At 39.3% G+C, this 14,902-nt stretch overlaps 1 protein-coding gene across 2 annotated transcripts in view; it reads right to left on the bottom strand.

Annotated features, from left to right (window-relative positions):
• The window catches only part of PLPPR5 (phospholipid phosphatase related 5), a 140,071-nt gene that overhangs the window by 30,842 nt on the left and 94,327 nt on the right, over nucleotides 1-14,902 (bottom strand). The window contains exon 5 of one of the 2 annotated variants that reach the window (XM_040232244.1): nucleotides 6,781-6,915. In XM_040232244.1, the coding sequence (XP_040088178.1) occupies nucleotides 6,781-6,915 (135 nt within the window). The remainder of the gene's footprint in view (nucleotides 1-6,780; nucleotides 6,916-14,902) is intronic. The other variant, XM_040232245.1, reaches the window with a different exon arrangement.

The raw sequence follows: 14,902 nt of genomic DNA, 5'->3' as shown, positions 1-14,902 counted from the left end.
GAGAGTAATTAAGAGTGCCTTTCTTTTTATTTTTGCTAACTCCTAAAGCCAGCACCCCTGAAGACTCTGTTTGGGATGCATGGGCTCGTGAAGGCAGGAGCTAGAAAAGGATGAGTTGGAAAGGGAGAAGTGGTGTGACTGAAGAAAAGCGCTGGCTCCCTGGGACCTTCAGCTGGTGGGATGCGTGGGTCCTGAAAATGAGGGGCACCTGCACACAACTTGTGTAAGCGCCCCGGGACAGACAAGCCCCAAAAGAGAGGTGTGCCTATGGCAGCTGGGCCCTGGGCATGAGGCATAAAGACATGTGCGCTACAACCAAGGTCTCCATGCCCAATTTGGCAGAGAAAAATACACCGAATGCTCTCAAAAGGCTTGTGTGAGTCATAAGGAAGGGGCACAGGGATTTAAATAATTCTGGGGGAATTTTTCCAAGGGACTTTTGACTCCAGTGTTATTGCCTGGAGAATCCCACGGACGGAGGAGCCTGGTGGGCCACAGTCCATGGGGTCGTGAAGAGTCGGACACGACTGAACGACTTCACTTTCACTTTTCACTTTCCTGCATTGGAGAAGGAAATGGCAACCCACTCCAGTGTTCTTGCCTGGAGAATCCCAGGGACGGAGGAGCCTGGTGGGCTGCCACAGAATCGGACACGACTGAAGTGACTTAGCAGCAGCAGCAGAGAGAAATATCTTGTGTGGTATTTTGCATAACTGGCTTCATCATATATAGACACATTTTACACACATCAACTTAAAAAACACATTCTACAATATATCAGAAAACTTTCCACATCTTGATTTACCTCATCCATTTCAGCTGTTGAATAGTAAAAATAATCGGTAATGATTAAGGGCTTCAGAGGTGCCAGGCTGTGCTAAGTGCTTGCTTATTATCTTACTGAACTCTTATGACTGTCATTCTATGAATCATTCTATGCAGCAGGAAACTGAGTCACAGAGCAATTAAGTAAGCTGCCCAAGATCCAAAGTAACCCAAACTGCCAGCCATTCTACCACTAGAAACTGTGAACAGAAACACCACATGAAAACGTTCTGGATCCTACTGTAGGAATGTAGCCCAGTGGATTTAATAATTCACTACAGATAAACATTTAGACCTTTCCTGATCTGATATTACAAACAGCTGTAGTAAAGTTACTAGTAACTTCAATGTTTAGTGAACGTTGAGACATGATGGGCTGGTTTCCACAGATGATTAATTCTTTTCATAAAACCAAATGTAATGAATGTTCAGATTTACTTAGCCTTCAGAAAAATCATGACTTTCCCTCAAACTATGGTAATTAACTATATGACAAACTCCCTATAATTAAGGGATAAACTGTTGGCATTTTATAAGCAAGAACACTTGCATGCTGTAATTATTCTGTAGCTTACAGTGTATCAAATGTGTACTTTGAATATAAGAAGTTATATAAGTACCTAACTTCTAAAAGAAACCCATTGTCTGCTCTACACAAAACCGACAACCAGAAAATGATAGCTTGGCATAACCATGCTAAAACAATAGGCCATAACTGCCAACCCAACTTTAACACCAGGCCCCCTTTCTCTCCTCGGAGGGCCGGCTTAAGGAGCTAATGTCACTTCCCAACTGTCAATTATAAAGATCAAACTACTAGGGAGGGTTTTTGCATTCACTTGTTTTACATTGTGATCTGCGATGAAAAGCAGTGCATTTACTCCAAATATTCCTTATTAAAGAGGGAAGAGAAAGCTACTCTGGGCTTCTCTGAAGTGATGGTCTTTCTCCATTTCTGGCTGATGAGCAGAAATACATATCCTTTCAGCAGTAGAGCTCCAAGGGAAAGCCCAAGACTCGTGATTTTCCTGTGTGAGTGCAGAGAGGGTTCTGCCTGGAAACAGGGATGGAGAGAGTGGAGAGGGAAGGCGGAGCTCAGCGGGGCGAGTGCCAATGCTCTAGGTGTGTAGAGGGAGAATCAAATTAGATTCCAATCATCTTTATTGCCTAACTATCAGATGGAAGATAAAGCACACGAATATATCATAAACAAAAATGTTAAAGAATAAACACTGATTTCTTGCAATCAATAAATTCTAATAGAATATTTTTGCTTTCATCATCTAGTATCTTAAAAGTCGCTGTAAATAAAAATGAATTTGCATAAAATCAATAACAGAAATATTTTAATCATTTAATACACATAATGATGTAATGGTATATAAGATATATGGCAAGGCTAGCAGACCTCTAAAGAAACATTTTGCAAATAAATGTTAAAAAATAGAAGACTGGGATTCCTGTTCAAGTTAATATATTGAGAAGTGCTTAAAATACCTAATTTTTACCCTGATGATTTTCTTCAAAGTATGTTTAAGATCTCTACCTAACTGCTATTGCTTTTTGTATTTAAAGTTCAACAAGATCTAATTTTATATGTATTATTCACTTCAGTTCAGTTTAGTCGCTCAGTCATGTCCAACTCTTTGCGACCCTGTGGACTGCAGCACATCAGGCTTCCCTGTCCATTACCAACTCCCAGAGCTTGCTCAAACTCAAGTCCATCAAGTTAGTGGTGCCATCCAACATCTCATCCTCTGTTATCCCCTTCTCCTGACTTCAATATTTCCCATTTCCCAGCATCAGGGTCTTTTCCAATGAGTCAGTTCTTTGCATCAGGTGGCCAGAGTATTGGAGTTTCAGCTTTAACATCAGTCCTTCCGATGAATATTCAGGACTGATTTCCTTTAGGATGGACTGGTTGGATCTCCTTGCAGTCCAAGGGACTCTCATGAGTCTTCTCCAATAACACAGTTCAAAAGCATCAATTCTTTGGCGATCAGCTTTCTTTATAGTCCAACTTTCAAATCCATACATGGCTGCCAGAAAAACCATAGCTTTGACTATATAGAGTTCTGTCAGTAAAGTAATGTCTCTGCTCTCTAATATGCTGCCTAGGGTTGTCATAGCTTTCTTCCAAGGAGTAAGCATCTTTTAATTTCATGGCTGCAGTCACCATCTGCAGTGATTTTGGAGCACAAAAAATAAAGTCTGTCACTGTTTCTATTGTTTCCCTATTTACCATGAAGTGATGGAGCTGGATGCTATCGTCTTAGTTTTTTGAATATTGAGTTTTAAGCCAGCATTTTCACTCTGCTCTTTCACTTTTATCATGAGGCTCTTTAGTTCCTCTTCACTTTCTGTCATAATGGTGGTGTCATCTGCATATCTGAGGTTATTAATATTTCTCCCGGCAATCTTGAATCCAACTTGTGCTTCACCCAATCCAGCATTTCGCATGATGTACTCTGCATACAAGTTTAAAAAGCAAGGTGACAATATACAGCCTTGATGTATTCCTTTCCCAATTTGGAACCAGTCCGTTTTTCCATGTCCTGTTCTAACTGTTACTTCTTGACCTGCATACAGATTTCTCAGGAGGAAGGTAAGGTGGTCTGGTATTTTCACCTTTTTAAAAATTTTCACTTAGATATATATTTTATTGGGGCTTCCCAGGTGGGGCTACTGGTAAGGAATCCACCTGCCAATTCAGGAGACATAAGAAAAGAGGATTTGATCCCTGGGTAGGGAAGATCCCCTGGAGCAGGGCATGGCAACCCACTCCAGTACTGTTGCTTGGAGAATCTCATCGACAGAGGAGCCCAGCAGGCTACAGTCCACGGGGTCATAAAGAGTTAGACATAACGGAAGCAACGTAGCATGCATGCATGTATGTATTTTATTACATAGGTATATATCTTGAATCACTATACTGTATAATTTTCTTTGCTGTTTACCAATGACATGGACATTTGCAATCTGCTTAACTACTTGAGTTTCCTAGGTGATGCAATGGTAGAATCCACGTGCAAAAAGATCTCCTGGAGAAGGAAGTGACAACCCATTACAGTTTTTCTTCCTGAAAAATTCCATGGACTGAGGAGCCTGGTGGGCTATAGTCCATTGGGTTGCAAAGATTCGGACATGACTAAATAGCACACACATAACTACTTGGGAGCTTTTCTTAACTGTATAATGAGGACATTTATTGTAAGAGGGCATCAGCTAAACCATGGTAGAAAAGAGCTTAAAATTATCAATGACTTAGAGAAGGAGTTTCTTTCTTTTTCAGAACCACCTAGGGTGTGTATGTGGACTGCTCCATGAGCTCATCCAGAACCCAGGTTGTCCAGGAGGATTGGTCATCTTCAAAAATAAAAGATTATTCCAGTCACTTATCTTTTCCATTTGGTGATAAGGAGTACAGACTGTCCAGCACAAGAGTTTTCAAAGAGATGACCCAGAGGTTGTTGCACCCACCCTTCTGTTTACATTGCATGGGTCTAAACTTGGTTGCTACGTCGCACCTAACTGCAGGGCAAGCTGGGGAATAAAGACTACAGCTGGACAACCATCAGTTCAGTTCAGTTCAGTTCAGTTCAGTCGCTCAGTCGTGTCCGACTCTTTGCAACCCCATGAATCACAGCACGTCAGGCCTCCCTGTCCATCACCAACTCCCGGAGTTCACTCAGACAACCATGAATGTAGTTAAAATTGGAGTGAGAAACTCAGTTACTGAAGAAGAGGAGAAGGAATCCTGATCATCTATTAGCAGCCTTTGCCACTATAATGATGAAAGTGAAAGTGTTAGTTGCTCAGTCATGTCCAGGCTACCTCTTTGCAACCCCATGGACTGTAGCCTGCTGGAAAGAATTCTTTCCATGGAATTCTCCAGGCCAGAATACTAGAGTGGGTAGCCATTCCCTTCTCCAGGGTATTTTCCCAGCCCAGGGATTGAACGTGGATCTCCTGCCTTGAAGGCAGATTGTTTACCACTGAGCCACCAGGGATACTCAGCTTTAAAAATTGTTGTAAAGAACAAAATTATACTTTGTAGAGCACAGAGGTGGTTTTGTGGAAGCAATCAGTATAGCATTTGGCACATTGTGCATGATCACTAAATGGTCACTGTTATTTTTATCATCATCATCACCATCATCATCATATAGTGTCTCTATCCTCATTTAAATGCTTAAAATCCTTCCACAGTATCATGGATAAGTGCTTATTTAGCTATTCTTGAATCCCTATAGTAAACAGAAATTTCATTGCTTTTAAGGTGGGGAAGTTATTAACTAACTTCCAGACATTATTTATCTTCCTACACTTCCTTCTCTTTCATCCTAACTGTGATCTCTGAGATCCCATAAAACAAATTGCATCCCTCTGTCATACAACAGTTCTTCAGATATTTATGGGAAGCTATTGCTTCTTTCTTGAGTTTCCTTTTCCTATAAACTTATTATTTTTTAAACAATATTTGTGTTCCTTCCAGTCTCATAATTCATGACTTTGACTCTACTCACCATCTTAGACACATCTATTTGCTTACTTTAAAAAAATTTACTGTCAGCTCTTATGTTTTATCAATGTTCATCTTAAAACCATGTCACCAAGGGTGGTACACAGTATACCAAGTTGACCTGAGCAAAGCAAACCATCTATCCCTCATTCAGGACATCATTTTCCCTAAGTGGGACTTAAAACCATATTAACTTCTGGCAGTCATATCGTTCTGTTAGCCCATGCTGAATGGTAGACTCCTATACCCTCTGAGCCTTTTGCATTTGTGCAGTTAACCTAGACATACCCTACCCTACAGGAACTTTTTTTTTTAAGTCCAAATATGAAATACTTCCTTTATTTCTAGTTAATTGTTAGTTGTACATTTATTGCAATCTTCCAAGAATTTTTAATATTTCATCCAATTTATCAATTATCCTTCACAGATTCACCTGGGGCTTCCCAGGTGCATGGCTCAGTGGTAAAAGCTCCACCTCTCAATGTAGGAGCCGCAGAAGACGTGGGTTTGATCCCTGGGTAACGAAGATCCTCTGGAGTAGGAAATGGCAACCCATCCCAGTATTCTTGCCAGGATAATCCCATGGACTGCAGTTCATGGGGTCGCGAAGAGTCAGACATGACTGAGCATGCATCCTATGCGACCCCTCCACAGATTCATACCATCTAAACCCCCAATTAGCATCTATTAGTAACTTCGTCTAAGATATTGATCAAAATCTGGATGTGGACAGGGCTGAGGAGAAGCCATTAGTAACCCTCTGTTACTAAATGAGCAGTCATTTAACCAGTTACATACGTGCATAAATGCATCATCGCTTAAGAAATATTAACCTATCTAGCTCACAGAAGTCTCAAGAAAAGTTATTATAACCTGGCTTTTCTGTTCATTGCTATGTCCCATGAGGCCTTGACCTGCTACTCAAAGTCTTACCTCGTCAGGCTCCCTTAAATCCAGCCTGATCCTCAGCGCCTCCCTGATCAGGAAAGCACACTGGTGTTTCCCTGAGGCCAGAACTTTACACACTGAGGTTTAGCAATATTTACTGAGGCCAGTTGTTATACTACACAGATTTTCATATAAATGAAGCATGGAAGAAATGGAATATGTATTATGAAAAATGTATACATTCTCAAGTAAAACTTTTGCCCATGAGTGGGACCACTGTATAACATTCCTTATCTTAAAGCTATGGCAAATTTCAGCACAGTCCATGTACAGACTCAACTTTTAAGCCTGAGAGATTCAAAGAAATGTTTTCTATGTGATACGCATTTTTAAAAGTTGTTCTCTTCAGTGATTAAGTTCTTGCTAAATACCACATTAGACTCTGAGCTTATTTTAGTAAATAAAAAATGTGAAAGAACTCTCAAGAATAATTATTCATTTGCTCTAGATAACATTCACACTTTAGAATTTAAATTATGAATCACCTGTACAGATGTTACCTTTTCCAAAGGACTTTCTACTCGAGGAATGCTTATCATTGGCATCTGTGCCAGGTTATCCGTGGGTATATGTTCATTTTCTGGTGGTCTTCCTTTGAAATTATTTACCACACATACAACCTACAATTTCAGGAAAAAATACAATTAAAACAAAGCCATGCTCCCTATGAACATGATCTTTGTGAGCAGCCTGGTTAATCACAGTAATAAAGTATTGGCATGACTTAAATACTACACGTCTATAACTTTACATTCAAATTTATCTTGTAATCCAGTGCAAGTGTGTTCAAGAGCATTCATCAATTAATACGTAGCTCAGTTAATAATGACATTGTATTATTCCAAAATTTTCATGAAATTAGGTTATAGTCAATGCTCAAACTGATCCAAAAATAACATCATAACCTTATAAAAATTCATAGCAAGCTAACCTTTCCTTAATGTGGCTAACCTACAACTTAATTTAAATGCTAATTATATCCCATTGCTTCAAGATCATTACATTCATAATAAACCTACTACGATTGGCACTTTCTAATTTAGTAGCATCATTAACCCTAGTTTATTGTCTATTATTGCTTCCCATATATATCTGGCATTTCAACAACAGCTTACTATGGCTACCACTAAAATAGAAGACCTTTTACACAAAGGAAACTGACCCTTGTTTCAATTGATTATATCCCATACTAAACCAGAAGTTCTCATATTCTACTGTGCATGAAAATAAAGTTTTGGCACTTAAAGACATTCCTAAGCCCTCTCCTAAAAATTCTGATTTCATAAATGAAGGATAAGGTTTAGGAGTTGCTACTTTTAAAAGGCATTTCTGAAGCTTCTGATGTAGGTGGATCAAATTTCAAGAATTAGTGATTTAAATAATACAGGAAAATTAATTGCTTATGTTGCTTATATTGAACTAGTAGGTAAGATATTCTTGAGCCTTCTTTTTCTGGGTTTTATATTCTATTATCAAACTGAAATACAGAATTTACTTGTAGCTAGTTTATAACTTAACATTCATTTAATAAATAAATGCTTAATATACAATCACAGGTTTACATTGTATATTTTCCACAAATCACACTGGAAAGTGTAGGGCTCATTACTGAATATTTGCAGAGGTCAAAAATTATATCTTGATTGTTCTCCAGCTTTTAAATTAAATTTTAAAATCTAGAAAATAACACACACTATTAGACTTTATCTCGGAAAAAATTTCCTTGCAAACTGATATATACTTATTATCCTTTCAATTCTTTGCACAATTACAGATCAGAAGCACAGATCGAAGCCTAATAACTTAATACTCAATTTCATTACTATCATCCAGATCTTTAGAGTAAAGTCATGGCAAAGGTTTGGAAACGGGTACCTGATAAACATTCTATCAAATGATGAGCCTGCAAAGGACTAATAGATAGTAACTGACCTAAAGTAGAGGTCAGCAAATTTTGTCTGTAATGAGCAGATAGGACATATTTTTGGCTTTGCAGGTGTACAATCTCTGCAGCAAGTATTCAGCTCTGCCATTTTGGTGTGGAAGCAGCAATCAAGCAATATAATCAAGAATTTGAGCCAACAACAATATAACAAACAACAGTTTCATACCCATTTCATGAAATATATATATACACACAAACACACATTTTCTTTGCATTAATATTATGCAAGCTAAGTCACTTCAGTTATGTCCAACTCTCTGTGACGCTATGGACTGTAGCCTACTAGGCTCATCTGTCCATGGGATTCTCCAGGCAAGAATACTTGAATGGGCTGCCATGCCCTCCTCCAGGGGATCTTTCCAATCCAGGGATCAAACCCTCGTGTCTTATGCCTCCTAAATTAGCAAGTGGGTTCTTTACCACTATGGCCACCTGGTAAGCACCATTAATATTATATAAATTTATGGAAAATCAGCAGGTGAAAAAAAAACTGCTACAAATTCTTCTGAATTAAAATTTGTTGAAATAACTATATACACAGACAAATGGAAGTCATTAGATGAAGAACAGATTTAATAGTGGCTACTGAAATTAGTATAATTGCTTTTTATACTAATTTCGGTTCAGAAAACTCTGAAAGTTATTACCAGTTATCTCGTTGCCTTAATTGAGGGTCAGGACAACACCACTGAAGCAGCTAAGAATTCACATGTGAAATATTTAAATGCCTAACACATAGCAGATATTCATTAAAGCATCTATTAGCATAATGATTACTCTTCATTACTGTTATTATTTAAATTATAAGGAAGGAAATTATCAAATCTTCCTTAGAATCATATTCAAATATTTAGTAAGTCTTGTCTGGTAACATTCACAAATATGAAATTGACTTCCTATTAGAAAAATGTTCATAGGAAATAACAATAGACATGGTTTTTGATGCTGAGGCTGAATGTTCTGTTCTTGGACAGTCCTCTGGGTCTCAGTTTTCTCAATTTGAAAGTGAAGAGGTTGTGACAGATTAGCAAAGTCAGCTCCATTTCTTTGGCTGGCAAAGGTATGAAAAATTCAACAAACGTTCAAAATAAAACCCAAGATGTGCCCATCTCCTGACCCTACTCCAAACCTTGATCTTTTTCTGGATCCTCTCAGGGAAAGGAAATTCCCCCTCATCCTCAAATGCAGTTGCATGTGGCTGAAAGCTTGAACACTTCCTGTACTCAACCACTCAGTTTGTTCAATTCTTCTTCCTAAAGATTTTGATTTCTTATATCTGCCTTGTTCTATCCCTAACACCAACTCCAAAGACTAAGCAATCATCGTTACTTGCCTGAATTCCTGCATGGCTTTCTCAAGACTAAATCCAATCTTGACTCCCTCCAATCCCTCTCTACAAAGAAGTGAGAATGGTCTTTCCAAAATGCAAATTTTATCATATCAACCTCCTTAAAACTACTTTGTGGCTTGGCTTCTCATTCCTCTCAAATTGCAAACTCAGGTCCACCTTTCAGCCTTCTTTCTCTATTTCCCAAACACCTTCTGTTTCCTTTCACTTCCTTTTGTTTGGAATACTCATGTCCACTGTCTTTGGGCATCGTATCTCATTTATCTGTGATATCTCATCTCTGCATCACCACCTTATTAGTCTTCCTTTATCCCAGGCTGTTTTTATTTGCTGGCAAGGACCTGTGATTCTTTTCACTGAAATACCTATCTCTATATGAAATTATATATCTGCAAGCATAGCATTTTGGTTGATGTGATTCTCTCCCAAGGTTACCAGCTCTATGGAAGCAGACATGCTTCTTTTTTGGATCACTATTCTATTCTCAGTGCCAGGTGAATGAATAGATTAATAAATGATCATGAATCCAGGATAAAAATTCTCAAATTTTCTGATGTTCCCATATAATTGAAAGTGACTTTCTTTAGAAACATTCTATTTTTACATTAGTGGTTTCCATGAGTGTAATTCTACCCTCTCTTCCAAAAAATAACATTAGTAATAAGTCACCATTACATATAGATTTTTGTTTTCTTTTTCCAGTAGTGATAATAAATTAATCTGATCCATTTGTGATCAGTTTGCCTCTTCCTTGTGGCAAATAAAACATCTCTGCTGTATGGGGTTATGCGCATGGGCTTTGGGGTCAAACAGGCCTGGGGCTTAATCCTGGGCTCTTTTATTTACTAATTCTGTGAGCCTAAGCAAGTTATTTAATATAACTACATCTGTCTGCTTTATCTGCAAAACTAAGACAATAATAATTATGTCTCACTGTGCATGAGAATTAATTGAGTTAATATAGTAAAGAATACTCAAATAACTCTTTATTATTACTATTAGGAATATGCATGATAACCTGACAAGCTCTTGCTTTGGTCAGTAAAGTTGAATTATCCTGCCTGATACTGTAATATCCATCTTTCTTGCAAGTACTTTGAGGCATCCATTTTTATAAAATAATATGAATCAATCTACAATAATAAAGTCACCAAAGGTGAAGAGTATGGTATCCATAGCCTTTTCTGTACCATGCAATTGACTGACTTGACTACATATGTGATTTCACTTAACCCTCAAAAGACCTCTGGGAAGTAAATAAAACAGTTCATTCATTCATTCATCAAATATCTCCTGAGAACTTCCTATATACCACTGGGAATATATAGTGTTGAAAACAAACACCATCTTTGTAAGTGGTTTACATTCTAGAGGGTTTGACAGCAAAAAAAAAAAAAAAACCCAAAATATTATATGTGGTATACTAAAAGTTGAATCGTGCAGTGGAGAAAAGTGAATAGGAAATGAGGAAAGGAGTCCGGGTGAGAGGTAATCACTTTAAATACAGTTCAGGGGAGGCTGCACTTTAGGAATAATGAGGAGCTACGTGGGATGGTCAATATCACACATTGACGAAAACTGGCAAAAAAAAAAAAAAAGTGGCAACAGCAGGATTCAATGTAGGTTTTTCTGACTCCCACACCTGTTTTGTTCTCTAAAATATACACAGGAGCTTTCCAGCAGAGGCAATATGCAGGCTGGACAGAGTGTGTGAGAGAGGAAGAAAACTGACTGGATTCCAAGTGTAGGATTTCCACTGTAAAAAAAAAAAAAAAAAGGGCGGGGGGAACATAAATTTGACCAAGAAGAGTGCAGCCAGACTCTGGAGGATCCCAGAAGCCCAATGGAAGTGTCTGGTTTAATCCAGCATGAAAGAAGCTTTGTTTTCTGTTTGTTTTATTAGCAATGAATTATATTATCATGTGTATGAAGCCCACTCCAGTGTTCTTGCCTGGAGAATCCCAGGGACGGGGGGCCTGGTGGGCTGCCGCCTATGGGGTCGCACAGAGTCGGACACGACTGAAGTGACTTAGCAGCAGCAGCAGTATGAAGCAGCATGCAAAGCATTTGGAGGAGAGTCTAAAGTGAGAAGGCAGCTAGGAACCGACAGATATAGAAGAGGTAGGCAGTTAGATCTCTACAATCAAGAAGTGATGGTCAGAACAGCAAAGAAGTAAGACGCGGGAGAAAGATTCTGTAGTGGAAACGAGCTTCGACTAGATGAATCACCGAGTGTGGGGATGGATGAAGGAGGAGAGTGAGTCAAAGGCACATGCTAGACATTGGACGTGGGTGACAGGGAACATGAATCCCTTGAACCGACACACAGTGGCTTGGAGTAGGTAGTGGTAATTTTATCTTGGAATCATCTTAGTGATCTGCACACACTGCAGAATAATTGAAAACACTCCAAGATATTGCAAGCCAGAGCTGTAGTCACTGCTTGAAATAAATATTCTACTTAGTTGCCCAAATGAGAAACTCGAGAATCATCATAGATTGTTGTCCACTTCATTCTCATCAATTCCATTGTTTCATCAATTTCCAAACCATCCCATCTCAAGCCAGCCTCCCCTCCCTCTGTGCAATCAGAGGCCCATCCACCACTTTCCTGGATCTGCATAACTTGTCTCTATCCTCACCTGGAGCTTTATTTTGCAGAAAACATATTTTTAAAGCACAAATCTTATCACAGAGTAAAAGCGTCTGAAAGGAAACAATCTCTCACTTATAAAATTATTTCAGTCATCCATGTGGCCAGGAACTAAACATACACACCATTTTGTTTACACATTATCAGTCTGTGTAACAATCCTTCAAGGAGACTGTAACCTTATTTAAATCCTTATTGCCAAATTCAGACTTAAATTGAAGAAAGTAGGGAAAACCACTAGACCACTCAGGTATGACCTAAATCAAATCCTTTATGACTACTCAGTGAAGTGCGAAACAGATTTAAGGGCCTAGATCTGATAGACAGAGTGCCTGATGAACTATGGACTGGGGTTCCTGACATTGTAAAGGAGACAGGGATCAAGACCATCCCCATAGAAAAGAAATACAAAAAAGCAAAATGGCTGTCTGAGGAGGCCCTACAAATAGCTGTGAATAGAAGAGAAGCGGAAAAAAAGAAGAAAAGGAAAGATATAAGCATCTGAATGCAGAGTTCCAAAGAAGAACAAGAAGAGATAAGAAAGCCTTCCTCAGTGATCAATGCAAAGAAATAGAAGAAAACAACAGAATAGGAAAGACTAGAGATCCCTTCAAGAAAATCAGAGATACCAAGAGAACATTTCATGCAAAGATGGGCTCGATAAAGGACAGAAATGGTACGGACCTAACAGAAGCAGACGGTATTAAGAATAGGTGGCAAGAATACACGGAAGAACTGTACAAAAAAAGATCTTCACGACCCAGATAATCACAATGGTGTGATCACCCACCTAGAGCCAGTCATCCTGGAATGTGAAGTCATGTGGGCTTTAGAAAGCATCACTACAAACAAAGCTATTGGAGGTGATGGAATTCCAGTTGAGCTCTTTCAAATCATGAAAGATGATGCTGTGAAACTGCTGCACTCAATATGCCAGCAAATTTGGAAAACTCAGCAGTGGCCACAGGACTGGAAAAGGTCAGTTTTCATTCCAATCCCAAAGAAAGGCAATGCCAAAGAATGTTCAAACTACTGCACAATTGCACTCATCTCACATGCTAGTAAAGTAATCCTCAAAATTCTCCAAGCCAGGCTTCAGCAATATGTGAACCGTGTCAGCAATATGTGAACCGTGAGCTTCCAGATGTTCAAGCTGGTTTTAGAAAAGGCAGAGGAACCAGAGATCAAATTGCCAACATCTGCTGGATCATGGAAAAAGCAAGAGAGTTCCAGAAAAATATCTATTTCTGCTTTATTGACTATGCCAAAGCCTTTGACTGTGTGGATCACAATAAGCTGTGGAAAATTCTTCAAGAGATGGGAATACCAGACCACCTAACCTGCCTCTTGAGAAACCTATATGCAGGTCAGGAAGCAACAGTTAGAACTGGACATGGAACAATGGACTGGTTCCAAATAGGAAAAGGAGTATGTCAACGCTGTATATTGTCACCCTGCTTATTTAACATCTCAGAGTATATCATGAGAAACGCTGGGCTGAAAGAAGCACAAGCTGGAATCAAGATTGCCGGGAGAAATATCAATAACCTAAGACATGCAGATGACACCACCCTTATGGCAGAAAGTGAAGAGAAACTAAAAAGCCTCTTGATGAAAGTGAAAGAGAAGAGTGAAAAAGTTGGCTTAAAGCTCAACATTCAGAAAAAGAAGATCATGGCATCTGGTCCCATCACTTCATGGGAAATAGATGGGGAAACAGTGGAAACAGTGGAAACAGTGTCAGACTTTATTTTGGGGGGCTCCCAAATCACTGCAGATGGTGATTGCAGCCATGAAATTAAAAGACGCTTAGTCCTTGGAAGGAAAGTTATGACCAACCTAGACAGCATATTAAAAAGCAGAGACATTACTTTGCCAACAAAGGTCCATCTAGTCAAGGCTATGGTTTTTCCAGTGGTCATGTATGGATGTGAGAGTTGGACTGTGAAGAAAGCTGAGCGCTGAAGAAATGATACTTTTGAACTGTGGTGTTGGAGAAGACTCTTGAGAGTCCCTTGGACTGCAAGGAGATCCAACCAGTCCATCCTAAAGGAGATTTGTCCTGGCTATTCTTTGGAAGGACTAATGCTGAAGCTGAAACTCAAATACTTTGGCCACCTCATGCGAAGAGTTGACTTATTGGAAAAGACCCTGATGCTGGGAGGGGTTGGGGGCAGGAGGAGAAGGGGACGACAGAGGATGAGATGGCTGGATGGCATCACCTACTCGATGAACATGAGTTTGGGTGAACTCTGGGAGTTGGTGATGGACAGGGAGGCCTGGTGTGCTGCGATTCGTGGGGTTGCAAAGAGTTGGATACGACTGAGAGACTGAGCTGAACTGAACATTATTTAAAGAGGAAGAAACTGAGGTTAGGTAAATTGCTTAAGGGCACAAATTGAGTAGATAGTGAGGATGAGATTCAACCAAACTTTTTCTCTGTTTCAACTATCTGGGAGCTGACAGAGGCTTCCAAATCACCTACATTTTTAAACAAGAGCCCAAATTACTGTCATAGCACACAAGGCATCCAGGGTGCCCCCTGGGTACTTTTTCATTCCCCTTCTTGTCACCCATGTTGGATGACTGGTATCATTTCTCGGTGGCAGATGCATACTGTGCCTTCAGCCTAGAATACAGGAGGGGCTTCATACATGCTTA

The sequence above is a fragment of the Oryx dammah genome, unplaced genomic scaffold, assembly GCF_014754425.2.
Source record: "Oryx dammah isolate SB20612 unplaced genomic scaffold, SCBI_Odam_1.1 HiC_scaffold_28, whole genome shotgun sequence".
NCBI classification, from domain to species: domain Eukaryota; kingdom Metazoa; phylum Chordata; class Mammalia; order Artiodactyla; family Bovidae; genus Oryx; species Oryx dammah.
The sequence above is the reverse complement of the archived record's forward strand: the minus strand, read 5'-3'. Positions and strand labels throughout refer to the sequence as shown.